This window comes from Paroedura picta, chromosome 4 (genome assembly GCF_049243985.1).
Source record: "Paroedura picta isolate Pp20150507F chromosome 4, Ppicta_v3.0, whole genome shotgun sequence".
Classification (NCBI taxonomy): domain Eukaryota; kingdom Metazoa; phylum Chordata; class Lepidosauria; order Squamata; family Gekkonidae; genus Paroedura; species Paroedura picta.
Window position 1 is genome coordinate 72,348,819 of NC_135372.1, and position 17,863 is coordinate 72,366,681.

The window sequence follows — 17,863 nt, forward strand, 5'->3', positions numbered from 1 at the left end:
TTAAGGTAAAGGTATCCCCTGTGCAAGCACCGAGTCATGTCTGACCCTTGGGGTGACGCCCTCTAGCGTTTTCATGGCAGACTCAATACGGGGTGGTTTGCCAGTGCCTTCCCCAGTCATGACCGTTTACCCCCCGGCAAGCTGGGTACTCATTTTACCGACCTCGGAAGGATGGAAGGCTGAGTCAACCTTGAGCCGGCTGCTGGGATTGAACTCCCAGCCTTATGGGCAAAGCTTTCAGACGGCTGCCTTACCACTCTGCGCCACAAGAGGCTCTTGTTAATGGACTTAGCTGACGGTAATTTTACTGTTTAACTGGGTAAATTACGGGGTTTTATTGTATTTTAATATTTTAGCATGTCAACCACTGTGAGACCTGTCGGGAAGCAGCAGTATATAAATTTAAAAATAAAATAAATAAATAAAATAATTGACTTAAAATGGTAAAATAAAATAAGAGAGCCAGTTTGGTGTAGTGGTTAGGAGTGCGGACTTCTAATCTGGCATGCTGGGTTCGATTCTGCGCTCCCCCACATGCAACCAGCTGGGTGACCTTGGGCTCGCCACGGCACTGAGAAAGCTGTTCTGACCGGGCAGTGATATCAGGGCTCTCTCAGCCTCACCAGGGTGTCTGTTGTGGGGAGAGGACTGGGAAGGCGACTGTAAGCCGCTTTGAGCCTCCTTCGGGTAGGGAAAAGCGGCATATAAGAACCAACTCTTCTTCTTCTTCTTCTAAAACTGCTTAGGGCTGCTGAGTTATACCCTTCTGACTTATACCTTTCTAAGTTCATTGAAGTCATTGGACTTCAGGGATGCGAAATACATTGCAGGGATGGAGAATACACTGACAGTCATTTCACACACCACTATAAAATGTGTTGCAGAAAACATCATTCAGCATGATGAAGCAAGTCTTCAAAAATGTAGACATTGGTTTTTTAAAGTTCTTATACCAGTAGGTCATTCTGGAAATAACCATTTGCTAATGGTCAATGTTTACTAAAGAACCATGAATGGTGGTCATGGTATGGAGCCTTCTTTCCAATCAGATAAAACTGAAACTTAAAACAGAAATCAACACTTTAACTAAAACATACTTCCACTGTATCAAGCCCTCAAAAGCATACCTATCTATTTAGACAAGAATAGTTTGTTTGTTTTACCTATAGAGTCTGGCAGTTGTTGCAGCATATTGGAGGACAACAGTAGGTCTTCAAGGGCTTCACATCCTGATACGTCCATATCAATACTTTCTATCCTATTTTTTGACACATCCAAATATACCAGCTGCTTTAACTTTCCTATAGGCTAGATAACATTAGACAAGACAGGTTTAATTGTTTAGATTCATATTTCAGAACAATTTCCAATAGCTAACACTATACCATATTAATTGCACTAGGACTCATGCTTAACATTAATACACTTCACATATGTCAGCAGTCTGGCTGAAATTAAATTAGAAAGTACAATCAAAGTTTGAAAATTACAGCTACCTTTTTACACTTATCTATATACACTGCAACTATCACTACTGGATTCCTTAAACATTAGCAGCATGGCCTATATGAGTGTACTGAGTGGAATGAGCTCCCGGAAGAGCTGCGAGCCCTGCGGGAACTTTCAACATTCCGCAGGGCCTGCAAGCCGGAGCTCTTCTGCCAGGCTTTTGGTTGAGCCCGGGCAGCAATGGAGATCCACCCCCCTTCACAAATGTGGCGGTTGCGTGTGCCATCAGCCCCCCCATTTTTTTTCTTCCTTTTAGTGGGGTTATGGAAATTGGGTTAGTTGCATGAACCTGGCTGCTATTCCTGCCTTGCCTTGTTGTGATTAATGTACTATGTTTTATTGTTCTTATTACTGTTTTCAAGGGATTGATTTTATGTGATCCGGGGGGAGGTGGGATAAAAATTAAAGGATAATAACAATAACAATAACAACAACAATAATAATAATACATTTGTACAGCAGGATTCTCAGAGTGTAAAAGAGCCCTTTTGTCCACACTGGCATATATAGAGGAGAAGAGAACAGGGAATGGTTTTATCAAATTGTCCCCAGTACTGGTGAGCCAATGGCCTACATATATTATTATATAAGCATAGTAAGGTAACTTGGTAGAAATAATCTTTCACAGTGGAAAGATCTCACAGTAATTACAATAGGACAGTGGTTTTCAACCTGGGGTTGAGACACCTTTGGGGATTGAATGACCCTTTCACAGGGGTCGTGACAGGGCAAGCAGCTTGGCCTGGGGGGGCACCATCCACACAATAGCCTTGCGGGGTAGATCGAGATAGAGCATTCGTCTGTCTGGAGCAGCGGAAAAGAGCAAGATGGGCATGGTGAGACAAGAGGCAGAACTGAGAACCCCCTTAAAAACAATTTATATACAATCATGAACAATGGATCTTCATGCCATGGGTCAGTTTTGGTTTAATTTCTGTGAACGAACACTTGCATAATTTTATGGTTGGGGGTGAGGAACTGTATTAAAGGGTTGTGGCATTAGGAAGGTTGAGAACTACTGCTATAGGAGGACACAACCACTGACAAAAAGCAAATGAAAACGGCATTTATCTAGAAACTATTATGGCTGGTTCTTTATTTGGTATTGAAAATTGAAAAACAGATTGTAAAACTGTAAATTTATTTGTTAAATTGTACACATTATACATGACAGTAATTCAGCCCTGGGGTAAGTTTATTTTTTTCTGTTGTAATTGCATTATAAACCGTCCCCCTCTTTTTGTGTTGTAACACACTGGCACATACACAGGCATTGCACTGGGCCACTGAAAGACTAAGTACACCTCCTATATCCACATGCTACCTCTGTTTAATCTAGGACTGTAAGCTTGAAGCTCATTTTGCTTATTCAAGTAAAGCTGGACAGAGGTATAGAGGACACACATAGACCCTTCCACCTCGTTTTACAGCTAGTATGAGCCTGAGCCTTATGGGAGAGCAGTATAAAAATCTAACAAACAAACAAATAAATAAATACCCGTGAAAAAATGTCTATTATGTCTTATAGAGATCCCAGTGCACGGGCACTGTGTCCATACAGAGAAGTGTTTAAATCCATTAACTGAGGTCTAACAATGCATTATATTGTGCATGACTTCAAAGCTAACATAATTCATACTGTTTAAAGAAGACTTCTCTTGTAATTAATCTTTTAAGGACAACATTGTGTCCCAGACAAGAAGTAATTTCCTACATTTCAGTTTATTTTGAAGAAGTTATACCTTACATTTTAAAAATCATCAAAATAAATGATTAGGAAATTTTAAGCTTTGCTTTTGAATAACTTTACAAGAGGGAACTCCATGAAGAAAAGGATCTTCTTTTTTACTGGAGGCAAGTTCTTGTTCATAATAGAAATAGAACAGAATCCAGAACTTACTTTGAATATTTGTAAATAAAATGAAATACCCACTGTCTGAGACGGTCAGACCAGGACCAATGGGATGAAATTAACTTTAAAAATTTTTAGGTAAACATCCTGAAGAAGTTCTTGACAGTTAGAGCAGTTTCTCAGTGGAACAGGCTTCCTCAGGAGGTGTGAGTTCTCATTCCTTGGAAGTTTTAAAGCAGAGGCTAGATAGCTACCTTACAGAAGTGCTGATTCTGTTAATTTAGACAGATTGTAAGTGGCTGGGCAGAAGGCTGTTACAGAGTATCTAAGCCATTTGCAGAAGACATTTTGTTCTTCAAAATGTGCAGTATGAAGAAACATGTTTTTATTAGACCTATTTTAGCAGCACAACTTTGGAAGCCTGTCAAAGTGAATATTAAAAGCCTCAGTTTAAGCTCTTATTAGGTATGTGCATTTAGCATAAACTGAGCTGGAAAAAATGCCTGAAAAATAACAGTATTATTTAAGATGAACACAGATTAAACACACTGATCGGCTACTCGTATAGCAGAACCTGAATAAAAGCCACCATTTTCAGCTTTTATTTGGGTATATTCAGCTATACTGAAGAGTAGTCAACCCCAGCTGAGGCAGTGTGGAGCTCTTGGCCCTCATCACCCCAGTTGATCCTGGGGCCAGCTTTTCCTGCACCACAGTTTCAACCATGCTGATAGAGAAGACAAACCAGTCCCAGGATTGGCATTGGACTAGCCAAAATTTGGGATTTTTCTAAATTTTTTTTTTGGGGGGGTCTAATAGAGAGGAACCAGAAAATGCCAATGTTTTTGCACACCTCTAGTTCTCATCTATTAGCTTCCATTTTCTTTTTCCAAGATCATCAATGTTTTCTACATCATTACAAAATACACCTATTATTAATGAAATGAGATGTCTTGCATGTTTTAATATGAAATATAATGAAAATGTAACTTGGATCTGACAGAATGTGTAAGATTAAAATTGATCAATAGGCTTACTGTTTACTATTTCTGAAATATTAGTATCCGTACAAAATTATATTTTACACTAAGCTCTCATCTTAACACCGCCCGTGGCGCTGCGGACGCCACGGACTAAATAAAACGGTAAGGCGTTCTGAGGCGGGATGTGTCCAGGATGAGGAAGGGTCTGGATTGGACCCTTCCTCCGGACAGACAATCGGGGGGACCAATCGGCAGGCGCCACTGGCCTGATGCGGCGGAGGCGCTTCGTGCCTCTCGCTGCGTCAGGCCGCTGGCCAGGGAGCCCCCGGCAGCCGCGCAGAGCGCGGCTGCTGGGGACTCCCTGGCCGGCGGCCTGACGCGGCGAGAGGCACGAAGCGCCTCTCGCCGCGTCAACCTGCCAGCCTGGGAGCCCTCCATGGCCGCAGAACAACAAAAACCTCTGAGGAGCCACCGAAAGGGGGGAAAAAAAAACGACAAGCGCCGACAAGCCGCGTCAGGAGCCGCCGAGGAGCACCCATCCTCCGACGCGTGCTCACAGCACGGCTGCCGGGCCCCCCCTGCCATCACCGCCACAAAAAACATACCTACGAGGAGCCACCGAAAGAAAAAACAAAAAACAACCCGACGACAAGCGCGCGTGCGCACAGCGTGGCTGCCAGGCCCTCCCTGCCCTCACCGCCGCAAAACAACATACTTCCCAGGAGCCACCGACAGAAAAAAAAACCCAACAACAAGCGCGCGTGCGCACAGAGCGCCTTCCGGGCCCTCCCTGCCCTCACCGCCGCGAAACAACACCTTCCAGGAGCCACCGACATAAAAAAAACAACCCAACAATAAGCGCGCATGCGCACAGCGCGCCTGCCGGGCCCTCCCTGCCCTCACCGCCGCGAAACAACACCTCCCAGGAGCCACCGACAGAAAAAAACAAAAAAACAAAAACAAGCGCGCGTGCGCACAGCGCGCCTGCCGGGCCCTCCCTGCCCTCGCCGTCGCAGAAATACACACCCCTCCGAGGAGCCACGGAAAGAAAAAAAAAATCCACCAAGCACTGCCGAGGAGCACCCGTCAGGAGCCGAGGAGCCGCCAGGAGCCTCCTCTAACAGGTAGCCTTCCGCCCCTCGCCTGCCACCCATCTGCTAGCGCCCATTGTCTTCTTTATACAATGGGCTTTTTTACTAGTTAATACATAAAATAAATAATTTGGACCTTCAGATATACATACATGATACTCATGACTGTAATTATCATAGTTTACAAAATTTACATAATAAAAATATCCTTACCCCAGGCAGTGTTTGAAGTGAATTATTGTCCATCCACAATTCCTTTAGATTTTGAACTTGTTCTAGAACTTCAGGCTGGGAAAAAATAGCTTTTATAAATAAAAAATTTAAACAAATCAACACTGCTTTTAATTACTATAGATTGCTCACCTTTTACAATAAAACAAAAATAATTCTTCAATCTGACTGCTTTGTCATTTTCTTTGTAATAAACTTTACTTATAAAATAAATAACTGTTCACTATGCATTTATGAAGATCCATGGCTACAACAGCCTTTTTTCATGACTCTACCACTCAAGGAAGGGCAGCAATGTTACACTCTTCGGAAGAAAAAAGGATATTAGGAATCCAGAGCAGCAATTGCAGATTTGATAAGAAGTTAGAAACTACGATCAAGCAAATATGAAGAGCAAGGGATTTATATTTTTTTTGTGTGTTACTCTACTCTAAATCAAGATGCTATACATCAGTGGTCCCCAACGCGTGGGCCGCGGCCCAGCACCGGACCGCAGCCGATTTGCTCGCGGCCCGGAGGGGCCGGGAGGGGAAGCCGCGGCTGCCGACATGGTGGCGGCGCAAACGCGCACGCGCGGACTGCCGTACACGCGCGTTTGCGCCCCTGCTGGGCGCAAATGCGCGTGCGCGGCAGTCCACACGCGCGCGTTTGCGCTGAGGCTGCCGCGCGTGCACGGGCCCCCGGGCCGCCCTCTCTGCCCACTACTCCGCAGCGGTCCACGGAAAGCAGAAGCTTGCGGACCGTTGCTATACATAATAGCTCCCCTCCAGATTAACCCCTTTAATCCATAATACCTTGTACCGTAAAGAGGGACTATTTGTACTTCTTCACCATTATTCCTATCTGTAGAGAGCCAGTTTGGTATAGTGGTTAGGAGTGTGGACTTCTAATCTGGCATGCCGGATTCGATTCTGCACTCCCCCACATGCAGAGAGGAGAGGAAAGGGAAGGTGACTGTAAGCTGCTTTGAGCCTCCTTCGGGTAGGGAAAAGCGGCATATAAAAACCAACTCTTCTTCTTCTAGATACAAAACACTTGGCTTGCATTATTTGTTTATTGTCCATGCAAAGTGCTAGCATGTACAGTTTTCTCATGTATGGAAAGCAAAGCAGTCCAAATATTATTCACCCTTAATGCATTGGGATGCAATAGATGGCTTTGTGTGTTTACAGTGAGCAGGATGGTAACTATGTCATTTGTATACTGAAGACTCAGTCTATGCATACATGTTAAAAATGTCCTTTAAAAACATGTTCTTCTTACCAGCTCAGCAAATTCATTATTGCCTAGGTCAAGCCTCTCCAGCTGTGTCAGTTTGTGCATTGACCTGTAAGAAAACAAAGATAAATACTGAGATTTTTACCCAGTTATACCAAATTTAAACCAATCACATAGTATAGTGTGGGGGAAAACCTATGTGGATAGAAGACTCCGAATGCATGAAACAGCTCCTGCCTCTACAAGTAGTTGCAGGAACAAAATGCAAGTATTTCTTAATCACAACTTGAATAAATAGGTTTGTCATTTAGTGGTCTCAAAGGAGGGAGAATTCTGCCAAGACTGGCTTCCCTTATCATCATGATTATGTGGCCTGGCAATCCTATCCTAAGGGCTAGGAAGAGACAAACAATAGAAAACATTAATTAAAATAACCAAAAGAACCTCATTAAAATATAGCCTCATTTGACCAACACAAATGGAATCCTCAAATATATGTGTTGTTCTATTTATTCATTTGATTTGTATGCCACCCTCCTGGCAAGCTGTTTTAGGGTGGTGAACAACAATAAACACTAATAAAAATATGTTAAAAATGAATAGACACTATAAAACCATTTAAATATACATTTAAAACATATCCTGTAACTAGCAGCCACATTAGTCCACATATTTCCAGCATAATCTCCCCTCAGCAGTGTTTCCATTGGGGGCACATTAATGCTATCTGGAATTGTGGTCCTCCTATCAATAGTCCTGTGCTGCAGAACAGGCTATGGCAAAGGCATCAGCATATATATGCAATCCCCATTAGCAAAACCAGAGTTATCTGAATTTCTTTGGGTCATGGAAACTGACCAGTCATAACACAAAACAGGTCAGTAAGTTCATGTATCTACGGATAATTATTCAAGTATCAGGAGCCAGGAATGTCCGTTATAAATATGTAGTTGAGTTTGGCCATAGATTGTCAAAAAATATAATACATTTTTTCTACACAAATGGAGGGCAATATGTTCCAGTGACCTTTGAACTCATTAAGGCTAAGTTCCCCTGAAAACCTCTGTAGGACCTCTGTCAACAGGCATTGCCTTTACAGTCCAATCTAAATTTCTCAGGGCCATCTTACAGCTCCCTAGTGGTGTATCAAATGCATTAGTGTGTTTGGAATCAAGGATGCTGAAAGCAGTAGAATGGCTAAAACATAATCACCAACTCATGAATTTGGCTTCACTTATCCTTGAGGATAATTCTCAATAATCTTGGCTCAAATCAGTAAGAATTAAAATAGAAAGGCTGAGGTTTTCAATGGGCCTATTACTTGAGCCAAAAATATTATCAAGCAGAAGATCAAAGATGTTGGCTGGCAATGAGATTTAAGTAAATCCTCTGACTTCCAGGCACCAGCTAGGGACAAATATGTATTAGCCCCAGCTACTCATCTGTTTAATTTAAGGGATAGCAAACAGTGAACAGCCTTTACTCTAGCCAGATGCTCAGCCCTACCTATAGCAGTACAAGAAAGCCGATTTAAGAAAATCCTTCTCCAGAGATTATACTCCTGTACCAGTTGACAGGTAGAAACAAGAGAACATTTTTTGCTTTACTACACTAAATACACTATGATTTGAGATAAATTAATACTATATTAGGAAGGTACTCAGGTTGGACCAGGAAATAAGATGAAGAAACCCCAGATTACCGTCCATACAACCAAGTTCTGTGCTGCTGCAATCAAATTACATAGTACCTTTAAAGGGTAATGCACTTTTTTGAATTTTATAATTCTCATGTATATGATTTTTTAATCAATGATACATTGAATATTTTATGCTGTCCGATGGAGATATTTTGTACTGATCTGTGTGACTGTAAATAAAGTGTTTGAATTTCTTATGTTGCATTTAGATTGCACTTAGGTGTTTTAGATGTGTCCCTCGCAAACAGTTCAAACCCACTTGATAAGAGGAAAAATTAAAAACAGAATTGCACAACCTCCAGGGGGGACCTAGGGATCCCTTGGAATTACAGTTCATCTGCAGACTACAGAGATCAGTTCCCCTAGAGAAAATAGAGGTTTTGGAGGGTGGACTCTATGACATTGTACACCACTGGGGTCCCTGTCCTCCCCAGGCTCTATCCCCAAATCTCCAGCAGTTTCCTAGCCTGGAACCAGCAACCTTACCTAAATATGCTCATCTATTTTAGTAACCAATTTTATTGGTATTTTATATCATTGCTGTCAATTTGTATGCAGCCATAATAAATATCCTCTTACCTTCTGCTTATGAATATTACTTAACCTTTGCAATGTTTTCCTTCAACTCATTCTTGCTCTTGACTCTTTAACTCACTTTCACAATTTTCCAGAAACACCCATTCCCAGGTCTATTTCACACTTCGTACCACTGAATGCTCCTTTAAAAGAGTTGACTGATCTTTATTTTTGTGAACTCATTTTCTTCTCTTTGTTGCCTGCCATTTACCTTGACTAAACAACTGCCTATCAAAAGTTCCCAACACTTACCGTAACAATTTTCAGCTCCACTTTTTTTGTCCTCTGTACCACTACATTCTGCTGATTTATACTCCACTCAAAATTTTGTCAAGAACAATATTCCACCAAATGTTTGTCTTGCTATTATTACAGCCATGCACTTCTGTTAAAACCTTTTTTCTTTCATGTCAGTTATTAACTTTATCCAAAACCTCCACTTGAACCCTTCATATTCCCTTCCCATATCTAACTGCCATCTCCACACACAATTAACTCCTCTCCCCCACACAGTTGTGTCCCTTCTGTTATGGTTCCTTCTCTACTATCTTCTAACAGCTTTGATAAAACTGGGTGACAAAGCATAATATCTGTTGTCTCTTCCTTCCCATCTTCACCTTGGCACTTGCCAGGTACAGTTCTGTTTCTCCCATCCAGCCTAAGTACGTATACCAGAGGAAACACACAATGCAACTGAATCCGCAAAGACCAGGAAGCCAATCTTAAACCAATCCTTGTGGAATTTTTTAATTACTTGATCTTGGCACAGGTAAGTACAAATTGCTGATCTTTCTTATGGGGGCGGGAATAGTAAAGGCATCTTCTTAATGCTCCTTATACCTATCATACTGTTCATAGAGTTATACCGATCATACTGTCCATACTGTCCAAATAGATGGGGGAGACATGGAGATAGTGACAGATTTTATTTTTCTGGGCTCCAAGATCACTGTAGATGGGGACTGCAGCAAAGAAATTACAAGACGCTTGCTCCTGGGGAGGAAAGAAATGGCAAATCTAGACAGCATCCTAAAAAGCAGAGACATCACCCTGCCAACAAAAATGCGTCTAGTCAAGGCTATGGCCTTCTCAGTTGCAATGTATGGCTGTGAAAGTTGGACCATAAGGAAGGCCGAGCGTCAAAGAATTGAGGCTTTTGAACTCTGGTGCTGGAGAAGACTCTTGCGAGTCCCTTGGACTGCAAGGTGAACAAACCAGTCAGTCAGAGGAGATCACCCCTGACTGCTCCTTAGAAGGCCAGATCATGAAGATGAAACTCAAATACTTTGGCCACCTTATGAGAAGGAAGGACTCCCTGGAGAAGAGCCTAATGCTGGGAGAACAAAAGGAAAAGGGGACGACAGAGAATGAGGTGGCTGGATGAATCACTGAAGCAGCCGGTGTGAGCTTCCATGGACTCCGGGGAATGGTAGAGGATCATTGTCCATGGGGTCGCGATGGCTCGGACATGACTTTGCAACTAACAACAACAACATACCTATAATAGTTTTAAAAGAAGGCTCCTGTAAACTTCTCTTGAGTGGCTGTAAGGCAGTGGTCCCCAACCTGCGGGCCGCGGCCCGGTGCCGGGCCGCGAAGGCCATGGCGCCGGGCCGCGGCTCCCTCTCCCCGCCCCCCCGCAGTAAAAAACTTCCCAGGCCGCAAGCTTGCGGCCCGGGAAGCTTCTTACCGCGGGAGAGGGAATCAGGGCCGGCCACGCCCATGTGGGCGCGGCCCGCGGGTGCGGCCCGATGTGTGGGCGCAGCCCGATGCGTGGGCGCAGCCCGCGGGCGTGGCTCGATGCGTGGGCATGGCCCGCGGGCGCGGCCCAATGTGCGGGTGTGGCCCGCGGGCGCGGGCGGTGCGTGGGCGTGGCCCGCGCGGGCCGTGGGCCGCGCCCCGATGCCCTGCCGGTCCCCAACCTCAGAAAGGTTGGGGACCACTGCTATAAGGGAAACAGAGCTCTGCACAGCAACACATGCTATTTCTGCTTTATCTTGTCTCAGGGCTCTCTCTCTTATGCTCTCCACCCACACTTTTATCTCACTGCATGTGAAGGCAGGCTGCACTTACAAACCTGTTGGTGAGATCACAGACCAATTCCACACAGGCAGAAAATGCCAGGCCAGTAGTTGTATGGATGCTGGACAAATCCCCATGTCCACATGTCATCAGCGCCGGCCTGGCCCCCTCCTGGCCCTGGGCCACTTTAGACCCTCTGTTGTTCCTTGTGGGGACCATAGGCAGCCATATCGGGCTAGACCCATGTGGATGGGGAAGAGCCAAGACTGGAAGGCCCAGCTCCTCCCCACTGTGGCATCCCAGCGGGGACCAGAAATTTCTCATTCAGCTCCACGGCACTTTGTGGTGATGTGGGGCCAAACGGGACATTTTTTTTTATTTGCACAAAGGTGGGTGTTGTTACACAATCCCAGCTTTGTGTAAATAACCCCCCCACACACACACACCGCCTCCCCACATGATAGAACCTTTATACCCTGTCTGCATTGTGTGGACACAGGCAGGGTCCGCCACTAAAATCGGTCCCCGGTGAGGACAGAGGAAATGGCGGGGCATGCTTCTCCACAGCAACACTCAAGCGGTGGCCCACAGCAGTCCCACTAGTGCAGAATCAATAATAGTGTCAACCTGATAACCTTCTTCCATCCCATACACAACTGATAGGAATTTTTGGTATCAAACTGACAGCTCCTGAATAGGATTTTACACTAGGGAAAAATGAACTGCCCAAGTATCAAATTATAAAATTTTCATATTACTTTGAGCATGCATAGAATATTTTTTGTTACCAATACTACAACAGATACTTTTCTAACTGCTCTCCTCTTTCCAAAATCACCTATCCTCAGAAATGTTGCTTAGGAACTATGGCTTCATAGTAGTATGAGTCACATCTGCCTATCAGAAAATAAATAATATATTCAGATGCAATTTGGATATGTCCAACTCTAGATATATTTATTTGGAAGTTAATTCAATGGGGCTTGCTTTCAAATAAGCATGCATAAAGCTACAGCCATAAATTATGCAACACTAAATTGAAAAAGGAGTGGAAATCATGGGAAACACTGATAGGACATGAGAGATTACATGAGATGTAGTTGCTGGTACAAGTGAATGGGAAGAGAGGATCTTCAGTGTAGCGAGGATGGGCTGTCCATGCCCAAGTATCCTAGTTATAATTTTAACATGTTGCAGGAGTGAGAAAATAGAATAGAGAAGAGGCAGAGAAGTCAACTTAAAGTGACAGATGTAATGAGAGATGAATGAAGTTGGAAATGCTGAGAAAGGTTCAAAGATTCTGAGGCATCAGATGCAAAGGCCATAAAATATGCAAAAAAACAGAAGCCCAGTAAATGCAATCAGCCCCTTGTGTTCACTGAATATGCAGGGGAGGGAGACCAGGAGCAGGCAGACTGGCTCTGCTCCCTGCTCCCATATAATTACTTGGTCATCCACAGGGGCCTCCATGAGGAAGAAGTGACCATGCAAACTCCCATCCCTGTTATTAGTGACATTCACAAAGAGGTACCACTGATTATGGGGAGAAAGTTAAACATGGCCACTTGCTCCATGTGATCACACCATGCTGACAACCAAGCTATTGTGCTGAGGCAAGATAACAGGACCAGCACACCCTGCTTTACTACCCATGCATTCAGTGAATGTGTGATGCTGGGTATACCAGTCTGAAGATGATGGAGGGAGAGATGAGGAGGTAAAAAAAGGAGCTAGAGAAAAACTAGACAGTACTCATGACTCTTCCCTTGTAAATATATAAAGCACAGTCAGAATATATTCCTCCAACAATAACAGAAGGGCACATGAAAAGAACATTGAACATTGCCATACCTGCATTGTAATTTGTTACTTCCAGCTCAAATACTAAGGGCCAAATTAGATGTGATGGCAATTTCATGGCCATCATGAGGATGCTGCTGGCATTTTAAATACCATTCTGATGGATAAAGTGAAGGACTGCTATCTGGATTTTCAGATAGTTAGGTGGATAGGAAATTGGTTAGAGAATCGCACTCAAAGAGTTGTTGTCCATGGTGTTTCATCAGACTGGAGGGAGGTGAGTAGCGGGGTACCTCAGGGCTTGGTGCTCGGTCCGGTACTTTCTAACATATTTATTAATGATCTAGATGAGGGGGTGGAAAGACTACTCATCAAGTTTGCAGACGACACCAAATTGGGAGGACTGGCAAATACTCCAGAAGATAGAGACAGACTTCAACGAGATCTGAACACAATGGAAAATGGGCAAATGAGAACAAGATGCAATTTAATAAAGATGAGTGTAAAGTTCTGCATCTGGGTCAGAAAAATGAAAAGCATGCCTACTGGATGGGGGATACGCTTCTAGGTAACACTGTGTGTGAACGAGACCTTGGGGTACTTGTGGATTGTAAACTAAACATGAGCAGGCAGTGTGATGCAGCGGTAAAAAAGGCAAATGCCATTTTGGGCTGTATCAACATGGGCATCACATCAAAATCACAAGATGTCATAGCCCCATTGTATACGGCACTGGTCAGACCACACCTGGAGTACTGTGTGCAGTTCTGGAGGCCTCACTTCAAGAAGGACGTAGATAAAATTGAAAAGGTACAGAGGAGAGCGACGAGGATGATCTGGGGCCAAGGGACCAAGCCCTATGAAGATAGGTTGAGGGACTTGGGAATGTTCAGCCTGGAGAAAAGGAGGTTGAGAGGGGACATGATAGCCCTCTTTAAGTATTTGAAAGGTTGTCATTTGGAGGAGGGCAGGATGCTGTTCCCTTTGGCTGCAGAGGAAAGGACACGCAGTAATGGGTTTAAACTACAAGTACAACGATATAGGCTAGATATCAGGAAAAAAATTTTCACAGTCAGAGTAGTTCAGCAGTGGAATAGGCTTCCTAAGGAGGTGGTGAGCTCCCCCTCACTGGAAGTCTTCAAGCAAAGGTTGGATGCACACTTTTCTTGGATGCTTAAGGATGCTTAGGGCTGATCCTGCGTTGAGCAGGGGGTTGGACTAGATGGCCTGTATGGCCCCTTCCAACTCTGATTCTATGATTCTATGACCATGAGGTCAGGCTAAAACACTGTCATCCCCCCCACCCCACACACGCACACTTTATCAAGTGTTGACATGGTCACACCCTTCCCTGTGGTCATTTCAGCACTTGAAAACATGTAGGAGGGGGATGTCACACTGTAGGCTAGATCAGGAACTGGTCCTTGCTGAATTTTTAAATTACTTTAAAATGGAAGCATCATACTCATGATAGCAAGGAGGACTCTATAATCTAGTTTGGTCCTCAGTGGTAAAGGAAGGCAGCAAATTATCTTGAGCAATGGTCTGAAATGAAATACATCTGACCTCTTGACAGAGGTGAACATGGGAAACGAAACATTGGCCCATTACTGTCACAGGCAGCTGGATCCAAAGGCAACAGAGCAAAGGCTGCACATTGACAGTGAATCTACTATTGTAGATTAGGAGCTGAAGTTGAAAAAAGAAGGCCTACATTGTTTGAAGATCACCACTGAAACAAAGGCTTCAACTGAGTGCCTTATGGGTGACTTAATTAATGTACCAGTTGGCATAGTTACAGGGAGGTAAATTTCTTTTTCTGAAATTCATCATTTAAAATATAGCCATCTATCCTTCATTTCTTTTTTTCTCATTTAAAAGAGGGATTTCAATTTGTAGAGAAATCAAGAAGAAGAAGAAAAAGAAGAAGAGTTGGTTCTTATATGCCGCTTTTCTCTACCCAAAGGAGTCTCAAAGCAGCTTACAATCGCCTTCCCTCTCCGTACAACAGACACCCCATGAGGTAGGTGAGGCTGACAGAGCCCTGATATTACTGCTCAGTCAGAACAGTTTTATCAGTGCCGTGGCGAGCCCAAGGTCACCCAGCTAGTTGCAAGTGGAAGAGTGCAGAATCAAACCTGGCTCACCAGATTAGAAGTCCGCACTTCTAACCACTACACATAGCTTCTTCTTTTTAGCTATTGATATGGTTGTTTTGATGTACATACAGTCAACATTTAAATTTGCTCTAAAATTAAATTAATTTTCCACTGTTTTACAAATTAAGCTTTATAGCATTCAGTCTGCTTATTTCCTCAAACAGCCATATATCCCACAACTAGGCATTTTGCAATATGGTTTTCATGATTATACATGACCCTTTTCTTTTACAGTCAAATCTAATAATCACTCCATATTTCCTTCACATGTTTATAATTCCTCTGTGAGCAGAACAAGAGTTGGTTCTTATATGCCACTTTTCTCTACCCAAAGGAGTCTCAAAGTGGCTTACAATTGTCTTCCCTTTCCTCTCCCCTTCACAACTAATATCTTTCAGATCATAAACCATAATCCAAAATAGTCAGACTATCCTTACGTCCATTAGCATTAATGTTTAACCATCATGCACATTCCCTAGGTGGAAAAATTGTTAGCTAAAATACAGATCTTCATTTTTAACTAATTTTTAAAAACTTTCTCAGACTAGGATTTACTGACTCCTCCTAATTGCAATACATATAATATCTACAATGCTGAAATTTCTCTCAAATTATAATAATTTTCAAGCTACCCCCTAGAAACTGCTCATAAACTATGAAATTTCTGTGAGCAGGCTGTCAAGAGGCTTGCATAAAATATTCTGCTCAATATCAAACTGGAGGTTCCTGGAAGAGGCAGAAACAATTCCAACTGGGAGTCACCCATTTGTCTGAATACTCAACAGAAATATTAAGAACAGATTCTGAAGCTGGTCCTTGATACTTTTAAACTATAATTAACTCCATAGGGCCTGGAAAACTGAGTCTCTCCATATTCAGGGAAGTCACCCCTCCCTGGGTAACATAATTATGTAGTCTTCTGCAACATCTAACCAGTTATACATTTCTTTAATATTCTCTAACTCCACACTTTAGCCCAACTTTGTCCCAAACACCAGATCTCTTCCCAGCTAATTAAGAACCCCATGCTTTTGTAGATAGTACAGGATCTACTTGCTGCCCTAAATTCCAATTGGACATTGCTAAGTTTTCCCCATTGTGAACCATTCTTAACTTGGTAGCTGGCTGTTTCCTAAACCTCTTAGACTGGATGCTCACCCAACTTTCCTCTTCAGAGTAAGATTCATACGTTTTCTCTCCTCCTTTTATTTCCACAAAGCACTTCTGGTCTGTCTTGCTGCTAGACACTTTCCCCTCTTCTAGATTTCTGCCCAATAAACAAAAGCTTAAACACAGACAGGCTTATGCAAATGTTGTACATTTGTTTATTGTTTTGCCATTTAATTTTTCCGTTCTGTATTTTGTTATGGCAATAAAGATATTTCTTATTTAAGAGCTATTATCTCCCTTGTCCTTTTGGAGTAATGCCCCAAACTGGAACCCTGCAGAAGATCCCAACATTAATTGCCCAGGTGATATTTATTGGGTCTTACACATGTAAAGGAAGACAGCCTGGCAACAGTTATAAAATACCCTCAGAAATCTAGTTTGCAGAAGTACTCATATAGATTTTTAGTGTATATAGCATTTATAATATTTATATGTTAATTTATGTGGCTATTGGAAGGGGGACAGTAAATATGGTAGGTTTTCATCTGTTCCTTTACAAAAATTATATACACTGGAAAGCAGAAAAGCCTATTACTAGCACAGAGAGCTACTACTCATGTTGAGAACCTTTCTTGTCTTCATCCTTGGCACATATTTTATATATCTTGACTTTCCTGCTCAAGGACTTGTAGTGACCACACAGAATGCCAAGCACCGTTTGCAGGAAACTGACCTTGATATGAGGGTAGCTTATTTATTTTATTTACAAATTTGATTGATATGCTGCCTTTCTGTTCAATGAGGTTCTGTAAGGTAGATAGCAGCAGGGTAGTGAAGCTATGTCCAAGGATCAGGTAACTGAGAATCACTTAAAAGCAGCTTTTTAGATTAATGTCATGCAGGGTTTAGAGGTCTCCCAGCAGATGTTGATGGTATGGGCAGAACACTGAAATATACTCTGGCCAATCAAAACAGGGCTCCGAACTGTGCTGGAAAAGATAGGATCTGACAGGAGGATATGGTTAGATTGAAGATGCAAGGTTGAGACGTTAGATTCTGAGGATTGATAAACAGAAGTTAGATCTTGAGGATTAGTCTAACATGAACGTGGGAGGGGGAGGGGTTATACTCATGCCCAGATCTTATATCCTTGAAACCAGTTATTTCTTTTTCTTTTAATTACCCACAGGGAACCCAGTGAAAAATTAGGAAGGACATTGCATTGTGACAGGTAGGAAATTTCCAATGATGGGTGGTGGAAATCCATCGCATCATGAAATCAAAGCTCACTGATTTTCTTTTTTTTTAATATAGTCAAGCAGAGCATGATTCATACTATTTCTCAGCTGCTGTTGCAAATAATTTAAAGGGGAAGTATTCTGGCTTGGAACTGTGTACCAAACCTGGTGAACTGCTTAACCATTCGCAAAGTAGATCAAAACGCTTTTCTTGTTGATTCTGAGAATTGTCTCAGAGGGTGGCCATATTGGTCTGCAGTAGAATAGCTAGAATTGAGTCTAGTAGCACCTTAGATTCCAACAAGATTTTGGAGGTATAAACTTTTAAGAGTCAATACTCTCTTTCATTATCTGATAAAGGGATCTTTGACTCCT

At 42.8% G+C, this 17,863-nt stretch overlaps 1 protein-coding gene across 11 annotated transcripts in view; it reads right to left on the reverse strand.

Moving 5' to 3' along the window:
- LRRC7 (leucine rich repeat containing 7) overlaps nt 1–17,863 on the reverse strand; it is a 287,543-nt gene that overhangs the window by 87,179 nt on the left and 182,501 nt on the right. For all 11 annotated transcript variants that reach the window (XM_077333350.1, XM_077333354.1, XM_077333346.1 and 8 more), the window contains 3 exons: nt 6,930–6,993; nt 5,649–5,723; nt 1,164–1,308 (listed from right to left, as the gene is read on the reverse strand). In XM_077333350.1, coding sequence (XP_077189465.1) covers nt 1,164–1,308; nt 5,649–5,723; nt 6,930–6,993 — 284 coding nt within the window. The remainder of the gene's footprint in view (nt 1–1,163; nt 1,309–5,648; nt 5,724–6,929; nt 6,994–17,863) is intronic.